The following is a 10991-nucleotide window of genomic DNA, read 5'->3' as shown; positions in this document are numbered from 1 at the left end:
CGAGAAAACTGTAAAAATGTGAAATTTAGTGTTCGCGAACGGCAAAAACGCCATAACTCACATTCTAAACGTCCGATTTGAGTGATTTTTGCGTCAGCTGGTAGCTTAGACTGTACTCAATTTACAGTAAAAAAAATTAGCCTGATCAGAGTTAATACAGGGGCGTAGCAGCATAAGAAACCCGAGAAAACTGTAAAAATGTGAAATTTAATGTCCGCGAACGGAAAAAACGCCATAACTCACATTCTAATTGTCCGATTTGAGTGATTTTTGCGTCAGCTGGTAGCTTAGACTGTACTCAATTCACAGTAAAAAAATCAGTCTGATCAGAGTTAATACAGGGGCGTAGCAGCATAAGAAACCCGAGAAAACTGTAAAAATGTGAAACTTAGTGTCCGCGAACGGAAAAAAACGCCATAACTCACATTCTAAACGTCCGATTTAAGTGTTTTTTGCGTCAGCTGGTAGCTTAGACTGTACTTAATCCACAGTAAAAAAATCAGCCTGATCAGAGTTAATACAGGGTCGTAGCAGCATAAGAAACCCGAGAAAACTGTAAAAATATGAAATTTAGTGTCCGCGAACGGCAAAAAACGCCATAACTCACATTCTAAACGTCCAATTTGAGTGATTTTTGCGTCAGCTGGTAGCTTAGACTGTACTCAATTTACAGTAAAAAAATCAGTCTGATCAGAGTTAATATAGGGGCGTAGCAGCATAAGAAACCCGAGAAAAACTGTAAAAATGTGAAATTTAGTGTCCGCGAACGGCAAAAACGCCATAACTCACATTCTAAACGTCCGATTTGAGTGATTTTTGCGTCAGCTGATAGCTTAGACTGTACTCATTCTACATTAAAAAAATCAGTCTGATCAGAGTTAATACAGGGGCGGAGCAGCATAAGAAACCCGAGAAAACTGTAAAAATGTGGAATTCAGTGTCCGCGAACGGAAAAAACGCCATAACTCACATTCTAATTGTCCGACTTGAGTGATTTTTGCGTCAGCTGGTAGCTTAGACTGTACTCAATCCACAGTAAAAAAATCAGTTTGATCAGAGTTAATACAGGGGCGTAGCAGCATAAGAAACCTGAGAAAACTGTAAAAATGTGGAATTTAGTGTCCGCGAACGGTAAAAACGCCGTAACTCACATTCTAAACGTCCGATTTGAGTGATTTTTGCGTCAGCTGGTAGCTTAGACTGTACTCAATCCACAGTAAAAAAATCAGCCTGATCAGAGTTAATACAGGGGCGTAGCAGCATAAGAAACCGGAGAAAACTGTAAAAATGTGAAATTTATGTCCGCGAACGGCAAAAACGCCATAACTCACATTCTAAACGTCCGATTTGAGTGATTTTTGCGTCAGCTGGTAGCTTAGACTGTACTCAATTCAGAGTAAACAAATCAACCTGATCAGAGTTAATACAGGGGCGTAGCAGCATAAGAAACCCGAGAAAACTGTAAAAATGTGGAATTTAGTGTCCGCGAACGGTAAAAACGCCATAACTCACATTCTAAACGTCCGATTTGAGTGATTTTTGCGTCAGCTGGTAGCTTAGACTGTACTCATTCTACATTAAAAAAATCAGTCTGATCAGAGTTAATACAGGGGCGTAGCAGCATAAGAAACCCGAGAAAACTGTAAAAATGTGAAATTTAGTGTCCGCGAACGGCAAAAACGCCATAACTCACATTCTAAACGTCCGATTTGAGTGTTTTTTGCGTCAGCTGGTAGCTTAGACTGTACTCAATCCAGAGTAAACAAATCAACCTGATCAGAGTTAATACAGGGTCGTAGCAGCATAAGAAACCCAAGAAAACTGTAAAAATGTGAAATTTTGTTTCCGCGAACGGCAAAAAACGCCATAACTCACATTCTAAACGTCCGATTTGAGTGATTTTTGCGTCAGCTGGTAGCTTAGACTGTACTCAATTCACAGTAAAAAAATCAGCCTGATCAGAGTTAATACAGGGGCGTAGCAGCATAAGAAACCCGAGAAAACTGTAAAAATGTGAAATTTAGTGTCCGCGAACGGCAAAAAACGCCATAACTCACATTCTAAACGTCCGATTTGAGTGTTTTTTGCGTCAGCTGGTAGCTTAGACTGTACTCATTCTACATTAAAAAAATCAGTTTGATCAGAGTTAATACAGGGGCGTAGCAGCATAAGAAACCTGAGAAAACTGAAAAATGTGAAATTTAGTGTCTGCGAACGGTAAAAACGCCATAACTCACATTCTAAACGTCCGATTTGAGTGATTTTTGCGTCAGCTGGTAGCTTAGACTGTACTCAATCCACAGTAAAAGAAATCAGCCTGATCAGAGTTAATACAGGGGCGTAGCAGCATAAGAAACCCGAGAAAACTGTAAAAATGTGGAATTTAGTGTCCGCGAACGGTAAAAACGCCATAACTCACATTCTAAACGTCCGATTTGAGTGATTTTTGCGTCAGCTGGTAGCTTAGACTGTACTCAATTTACAGTAAAAAAATTAGCCTGATCAGAGTTAATACAGGGACGTAGCAGCATAAGAAACCTGCGAAAACTGTAAAAATGTGAAATTTAGTGTCCGCGAACGGTAAAAACGCCATAACTCACATTCTAATTGTCCGATTTGAGTGATTTTTTGCGTCAGCTGGTAGCTTAGACTGTACTTAATCCACAGTAAAAAAATCAGCCTGATCAGAGTTAATACAGGGGCGTAGCAGCATAAGAAACCCAAGAAAACTGTAAAAATGTGAAATTTAGTGTCCGCGAACGGTAAAAAACGCCATAACTCACATTCTAACCGTCCGATTTGAGTGATTTTTGCGTCAGCTGGTAGCTTAGACTGTACTCATTCTACATTAAAAAAATCAGTCTGATCAGAGTTAATACAGGGGCGTAGCAGCATAAGAAACCCGAGAAAACTGTAAAAATGTGGAATTTAGTGTCCGCGAACGGCAAAAACGCCATAACTCACATTCTAAACGTCCGATTTGAGTGATTTTTGCGTCAGCTGGTAGCTTAGACTGTACTCATTCACAGTAAAAAAATCAGCCTGATCAGAGTTAATACAGGGGCGTAGCAGCATAAGAAACCCGAGAAAACTGTAAAAATGTGGAATTTAGTGTCCGCGAACGGTAAAAACGCCATAACTCACATTCTAAACGTCCGATTTGAGTGATTTTTGCGTCAGCTGGTAGCTTAGACTGTACTCATTCTACATTAAAAAAATCAGTCTGATCAGAGTTAATACAGGGGCGTAGCAGCATAAGAAACCCGAGAAAAACTGTAAAAATATGAAATTTAGTGTCCGCGAACGGTAAAAACGCCATAACTCACATTCTAAACGTCCGATTTGAGTGATTTTTGCGTCAGCTGGTAGCTTAGACTGTACTCAATCCACAGTAAAAAAATCAGCCATCAGAGTTAATACAGGGGCGTAGCAGCATAAGAAACCCGAGAAAACTGTAAAAATGTGGAATTTAGTGTCCGCGAACGGTAAAAACGCCGTAACTCACATTCTAAACGTCCGATTTGAGTGATTTTTGCGTCAGCTGGTAGCTTAGACTGTACTCAATCCACAGTAAAAAAAATCAGTTTGATCAGAGTTAATACAGGGGCGTAGCAGCATAAGAAACCTGAGAAAACTGTAAAAATGTGGAATTTAGTGTCCGCGAACGGTAAAAACGCCGTAACTCACATTCTAAACGTCCGATTTGAGTGATTTTTGCGTCAGCTGGTAGCTTAGACTGTACTCAATTCACAGTAAAAAAATCAGCCTGATTAGAGTTAATACAGGGGCGTAGCAGCATAAGAAACCCGAGAAAACTGTAAAAATGTGAAATTTAGTGTTCGCGAACGGCAAAAACGCCATAACTCACATTCTAATTGTCCGATTTGAGTGATTTTTGCGTCAGCTGGTAGCTTAGACTGTACTCATTCTACATTAAAAAATCAGTCTGATCAGAGTTAATACAGGGGCGTAGCAGCATAAGAAACCCGAGAAAACTGTAAAAATGTGAAATTTAATGTCCGCGAACGGAAAAACGCCATAACTCACATTCTAATTGTCCGACTTGAGTGATTTTTGCGTCAGCTGGTAGCTTAGACTGTACTCAATTCACAGTAAAAAAATCAGTCTGATCAGAGTTAATGCAGGGGCGTAGCAGCATAAGAAACCCGAGAAAACTGTAAAAATGTGAAATTTAGTGTCCGCGAACGGCAAAAACGCCATAACTCACATTCTAAACGTCCGATTTGAGTGATTTTTGCGTCAGCTGGTAGCTTAGACTGTACTCAACCCACAGTAAAAAAATCAGCCTGATCAGAGTTAATACAGGGGCGTAGCAGCATAAGAAACCCGAGAAAACTGTAAAAATGTGGAATTTAGTATCCGCGAACGGTAAAAACGCCGTAACTCACATTCTAAACGTCCGATTTGAGTGTTTTTTGCGTCAGCTGGTAGCTTAGACTGTACTCAATCCACAGTAAAAAAATCAGCCTGATCAGAGTTAATACAGGGGCGTAGCAGCATAAGAAACCCGAGAAAACTGTAAAAATGTGGAATTTAGTGTCCGCGAACGGTAAAAACGCCGTAACTCACATTCTAACCGTCCGATTTGAGTGATTTTTGCGTCAGCTGGTAGCTTAGACTGTACTTAATCCACAGTAAAAAAAATCAGCCTGATTAGAGTTAATACAGGGGCGTAGCAGCATAAGAAACCCGAGAAAACAGTAAAAACATGAAATTTTGTGTTGAAATCAATTTGGCCCACCCTGTACAAGGAGAACAATAAATTGGGTTTCTTGACATATGGTGGATGCGCCGTTTAAAAATCCTCCGGGGCAAGGTTTTATTATACAGGGTGGACCAAAAGCAGTTTCCCAAAAACACGAAAATATGTTACAGGGTGGTCAAAGTGTGAATTTTTGTTAGTTTTTCATCTTTTTACAGGTTTTTTAGGGAAATTTTGTGAAAACTGCTTTAGAAATGTTGATTAGGCCAAATTTAGGCTTTTTAGGCCCAGAAAGCTTTATCTGACAGTTTTAGGCTAAGAAATCCAGTTCTGGTTAAGTTTACCTGCTTATTTGACTAAAAAAATCAAGGTCGTACAGTCAAAATGGCGGATTTGACAGCCTGTCAAAGACTACGTTGCACAATTAGACAGCGCCGCCATTTTGCTTAAGTATCTCCGGAACTACTGGAGAGAATACTTTGAAAAAAATACCACAAAAACCGTCAAGATCATGGCTACCTAGAACCAAAAAATCAAGGCCGTAAAGCCAAAATGGCGGATTTGACAGCCTGTCAAAGACTACGTTGCGCAAACTGTGCTTGGTTGGTTAAGGCGGCCATTTTGTTTAAATATCTCCGGAAATAAAAGAGGGAACGTTTTCAAAAAATTTACCAATAATCTTCAAGGTCATGGCTACCTGAAACCAAAAAAATCAAGGTCGTAAAGTCAAAATGGCGGATTTGACAGCCTGTCAAAGACTACGTTGCACAATTAGACAGCGCCGCCATTTTGCTTGAATATCTCGGGAACGGATGGAGGAAAAATTCTGAAAAAACCACCACAAAACCGTCAAGGCTACCAGGAATCGAAAAATGTCAAAAAATATCACAAAAATAAAATGGGACACTCTGTACATTTTTAGGTTAGTGGACGGGACAACACAGTGTCCCAAAAACTGTACTTTTGAACACTGACTTGACCACAAAAATATTCTACGGCCTGTTGGGGGGTTAAATGTCAAAAATTTGACAGAGGCGATTGACATGTGACAGCTGTCAAGCAGTTTGGCCAACTCAAAATGAAATCATATAAATCAGTTTTTCTTAAATATCTCAAAAACGGTGAGAGTTACGAAAAATTTGCAAGAGAACAAAAATGTTCCTAATCATTTACTTGATTTAGTACCGTAAGTTTGAAGAACCATTTTTGCTTCCAGTATACAGGGTGTGCATGAAAAGTGTGGTGATTGCCTGTTTTTGGTCACCCTGTACGCAATTTTTCAGTTAGAATTTTTTGCTTTGCACCACTGGAAAGAGGAGGTCAAGACGGTTAATTTGAGTGGTTGAACCACCCTGAAATCCCCAAAAATAATCGAGTTACAGGGTGTTCAAATTTTAAACCACAAATTTGAAAATTTGTTACATCAAACCAGTTTTTTCAAAATAACTCAAAAACGGTGAAAGTTACAAAAAAATTGAAAGAGAACAAAAATGTTCCTAATCAACTCCTTAAACCAGCACTGTAAGTTTAAAGCACGGTTTTTGCTTTCAGTATACAGGGTGTGCATGAAAAGTGTGGTGATTGCCTGTTTTTGGTCACCCTGTATGCAATTTTTCAGTTAGAATTTTTTGCTTTACACCATTGGAAAGAGGAGCTCAAGACGGTTAATTTGAGTGGTTGAACCACCCTAAATTCGTAAAAATAACGCAAGTTACAGGGTGTTCAAATTTTAAACCACAAATTTGAAAATTTGTTACATCAAACCAGTTTTTGCTAAATAACTCAAAAACGGTGAAAGTTACGAAAAATTTGAAAGAGAGCAAAAATGTTCCTAATCAACTCCTTAAACCAGCACCGTAAGTTTAAAGCACCGTTTTTGCTTCCAGTATACAGGGTGTGCATGAAAAGTATGGTGATTGCCTGTTTTTGGTCACCCTGTACTCAATTTTTTGGTTAGAATTTTTTCCTTTACACCACTGGAAAGAGGAGCTCAAGACGGTTAATTTGAGTGGTTGAACCACTCTGAACTCCCTAAAAATAACCGAGTTACAGGGTGTTCAAATTTTAAACCACAAATTTGAAAATTAGTTGCATCAAACCAGTTTTTTCAAAATAACTCAAAAACGGTGAAAGTTACAAAAAATTTGAAAGAGAACAAAAATGTTCCTAATCAACTTCTTAAACCAGCACCGTAAGTTTAAAGCACCGTTTTTGCTTTCAGTATACAGGGTGTGCATGAAAAGTAGGGTGATTGACTGTTTTTGGTCACCCTGTACTCAATTTTTTGCATAGAATTTTTTGCTTTGCACCACTGGAAAGAGGAGCTCAAGACGGTTAATTTGAGTTGTTCAACCACCCTGAAGTCCCAAAAATAACCGAGTTACAGGGTGTTCAAATCACAATTACAAAACTTGTTGCATCAAACCAGTTTTTGCTAAATATCTCAAAAATGGTGAAAGTTAGGAAAAATTTGAAAGAGAGCAAAAATGTTCCTAATCAACTCCTTAAACCAGCACCGTAAGTTTAAAGCACCGTTTTTGCTTTCAGTATACAGGGTGTGCATGAAAAGTGTGGTGATTGACTGTTTTTGGTCACCCTGTACGCAAATTTTCAGTTAGAATTTTTTGCTTTACACCACAGGAAAGAGGAGCTCAAGACGGTTAATTTGAGTGGTTCAACCACCCTGAACTACCCAAAAATAACCGAGTTACAGGGTGTTCAAATCACAATTTCAAAACTTGTTGCATCAAACCAGTTTTTGCTAAATATCTCAAAAATGGTGAAAGTTACGAAAATTTTGAAAGAGAACAAAATGTTCCTAATCAACTTCTTAAACCAGCACTGTAAGTTTAAAGCACCGTTTTTGCTTTCAGTATACAGGGTGTGCATGAAAATTAGGATAATTGATTGTTTTTGGTCACCCTGTACGCAATTTTTCAGTTAGAATTTTTTGCTTTACACCACAGGAAAGAGGAGCTCAAGACGGTTAATTTGAGTGGTTCAACCACCCTGAACTCCCTAAAAATAACCGAGTTACAGGGTGATCAAATTTCTGGAGCTTTAACAGTATTAATAATAATCCTCCAAGCGGGTGATTTAAAAAAAAAAAAACAATTTTAAGCTAAAAAAACCCCTTTTTTTTCCAAATTTTGTCATAACCTCAAAACATTTGACAGGTAACAGGGTTGTCAAGCAGTTTGGCCAACACAAAAAACGAAAAAAGCACAATTTACACCAAGAAAAACGGACCGATCACTGTAAATGTTGCACCAAATCTCGAGCTCGTTTCACTTTCACTTCGCACTCCTCACTCTGATCATCCTCACCAACTTCGATCACTTTAAGGCACATTTCCAGTACGACTTGCCTCGACCGCCCCTCGGAACCGCTGAAATACTGCAAAGCGGCACTCCAGTACTCTTCGGGTACTCTGGTGGGGTCCAGAAGGTTCTGTTGCAACCACACCTGTCTCAGTTTCTCAAATTTCCATTCCTGTTTGCAGTGTTGCCATTTCGAGAGATAGTTGAGGGCTTTCTGTTGTAGTTCCTGTTCGGTTTTCTGTTTGATTTGTTGCTGTAATTCGGCGTGTTTTTTGCGTTTTTTCGCTCGGTTTGACTCCTTTTTCTCCTTCTTGTCTGGTTCCTTGTTTGGTTCGTTTTCCGGTGGTTCGGTGGGTTGTTTCTGTTTCTTTTTAACTTGGCGTTTTAGCCCCCCTTCTCTGTCTTCTTCTGTTCTTTTGCCCGGTAAATCAGCACTGTTTTCTGCCACAATGTTGCGTTTTCTCTTCCTGTTTGGTTTGGCACTGTTTTCCCCCTGTATAATGTCCTTTGCGTCCTGTTTGGTTACCACTTCCTCGTCGAAAGTGATTTTCGACTTTTTCGCTCGGTTTTTCATCCTTTTTTCACCTTTAAACGACTGAAAACCGCTTTTTTCACTATTTTACTACCCTAAACCACTGAAATACCCTATTTTTACTAAAATTCCTGTTAAAACATAAACAATGCACTAGAAATGAGGTTATATTTCCCTATTTGTGAGGTTGGAAGTGACGCAGGGTTGCCAAAACTGTCAACTGTCACTTTTGCGTCACTTTTCTTTCGCAGCGTTGCCAAGTTGAAAATTTCTTACTTCTAGAGAGGGAACGCGTAGAATATACGGGGTGGTCAAAAAAATTCAAATGTTTGAGTGCAAAAAAAAACAGTGACGTCACGATGACGTTATTTAAGCAAACCTTCCCATTGACCAACCGGTCGAGTTGCGTCACACTGACGTCACTTCTGGTTGCTCCGCATTTGACGCGCTGTCAAATCCGCCATTTTGTCCTGACGCCCTTGATTTTTGTGGTTTCAGGTAGCCATGACCTTGAAGATTTTTGGTAAATTTTTTGAAAATGTTCCCTCTTTTATTTCCGGAGATATTTAGACAAAATGGCGGCCTTAACCAAGCAAGCACAGTTAGTGCAATGTAGTCTTTGACAGGCTGTCAAATCCGCCATTTTGACTTTACGCCCTTGATTTTTTTGGTTCAAGGTAGCCATGACCTTGAAGATTATTGGTGATTTTTTTTCAAAATTCTCCCTCTTTTATTTCCGGAGATATTTAAACAAAATGGCCGCCTTAACCAAGCAAGCACAGTTAGTGCAATGTAGTCTTTGACAGGCTGTCAAATCCGCCATTTTGACTTTACGACCTTGATTTTTTTGGTTTCAGGTAGCCATGACCTTGAAGATTATTGGTAAATTTTTTGAAAATGTTCCCTCTTTTATTTCCGGAGATATTTAAACAAAATGGCGGCCTTAACCAAGCAAGCACGGTTGGTGCATCGTTGTCTTTGACAGGCTGTCAAATCCGCCATTTTGGCTTTACGACCTTGATTTTTTGGTTCTAGGTAGCCATGACCCTGACGGTTTTTGTGGTATTTTTTTCAAAGTATTCTCTCCAGTAGTTCCGGAGATATTTAAGCAAAATGGCTGCGCTGTCTAATTGTGCAACGTAGTCTTTGACAGGCTGTCAAATCCGCCATTTTGACTTTACGACCTTGATTTTTTTAGTCAAATAAGCAGGTAAGCTTAACCAGAACTGGATTTCTTAGCCTAAAACTGTCAGATAAAGCTTTCTGGGCCTAAAAAGCCTAAATTTGGCCTAATCAACCTTTCTAAAGCAGTTTTCACAAAATTTCCCTAAAAAACCTGTAAAAAGATGAAAAACTAACAAAAATTCACACTTTGACCACCCTGTAACATATTTTCGTGTTTGGGAAACTGCTTTTGGTCCACCCTGTATAATAAAACTTTGCCCCGGAGGATTTTTAAACGGCGCATCCACCATATGTCAAGAAACTCAATTTATTGTTCTCCATGTACAGGGTGGGCCAAATTGATTTTCCGGTACTAAAATGTGGTGGAAAGTAAACGTCAAAGTGTGACGTATACGGTCGTTCTAGCCAAGCTATACAACATATACAGGGTGTTAAAAAAAAAAAAAACCAGTAAAATTTGGAACTTAAGTTCTGCTAATTGTGAGCGCGTTTACACAATTTTAAATGGGTGTGAACCCAGCCAGTTGGGTGCAGAAAGTCGTTCTGAACATTTTTGGTCTCTTGCAAAATTTTCGTAACTCTAACCGTTTCCGAGATATTCGACTTTTTTGACTTTTTTTTTTGGAAATTTACATCAAAATTTTGAAAATTCCGTATCTCCGCCATTTTTCGGGTTTGAGCGACCGTAAAAAGCTCAAAATGTTCATCTTAAATTACTCTTTCACCTCGTATCAATCGTAACACGATTAGACGTATACAGGGTGTGCAAAAAACACACAAAAAAACAGTTAAATTTGGAACTTAAGTTCTGCTAGTTGTGAGCGCGTTTACACAATTCTAAGTGGGTGTAAACCCAGCCAATTGAATGTAGAAAGAAGTTCTGAACATTTTTGGTCTCTTTCAAAATTTCCGTAACTCTAACCGTTTCCGAAATATTCGACTTTTTTGACTTTTTTTTGGAAATTTACATCAAAATTTTGAAAATTTCGTATCTCCGCCATTTTTAGGGTTTCAGCGACCGTAAAAAGCTCAAAATGTTCGTCTTGAACTGCTCTTTCACCTCGTATCAACCGTAACACGATTAGACGTATACAGGGTGTTCAAAAAACAGTTAAATTTGGAACTTAAGTTCTGCTAGTTTTGAGCGCGTTTACACAATTCTAAGTCAGCCAGTTGGGTGCAGAAAGTCGTTCTGAAGATTTTTGGTCTCTTACAAAATTTCCGTAACTCT

At 39.0% G+C, this 10991-nt stretch overlaps 1 protein-coding gene across 1 annotated transcript; it reads right to left on the bottom strand.

Moving 5' to 3' along the window:
• Positions 1-7837: 7837 nt before the first annotated feature.
• Positions 7838-8777, bottom strand: LOC145736591 (uncharacterized). The gene has a single exon (XM_081991035.1). The coding sequence runs from the start codon at positions 8615-8617 to the stop codon at positions 7976-7978; it is 642 nt and encodes a 213-aa protein (XP_081847161.1). The 5' UTR covers positions 8618-8777; the 3' UTR covers positions 7838-7975.
• Positions 8778-10991: the final 2214 nt, after the last annotated feature.

The sequence above is a fragment of the Ips typographus genome, linkage group LG12, assembly GCF_016097725.1.
Source record: "Ips typographus isolate SLU linkage group LG12, UJ_Ityp_2.0, whole genome shotgun sequence".
Taxonomy (NCBI): domain Eukaryota; kingdom Metazoa; phylum Arthropoda; class Insecta; order Coleoptera; family Curculionidae; genus Ips; species Ips typographus.
This window is presented reverse-complemented; position numbering and strand designations above follow the sequence as displayed.

What these genes read in the sequence shown, in the direction of transcription:
- LOC145736591 (XM_081991035.1), bottom strand. Translation starts at nt 8,617, where the DNA reads ATGAAAAACCGAGCGAAAAAGTCGAAAATCACTTTCGACGAGGAAGTG.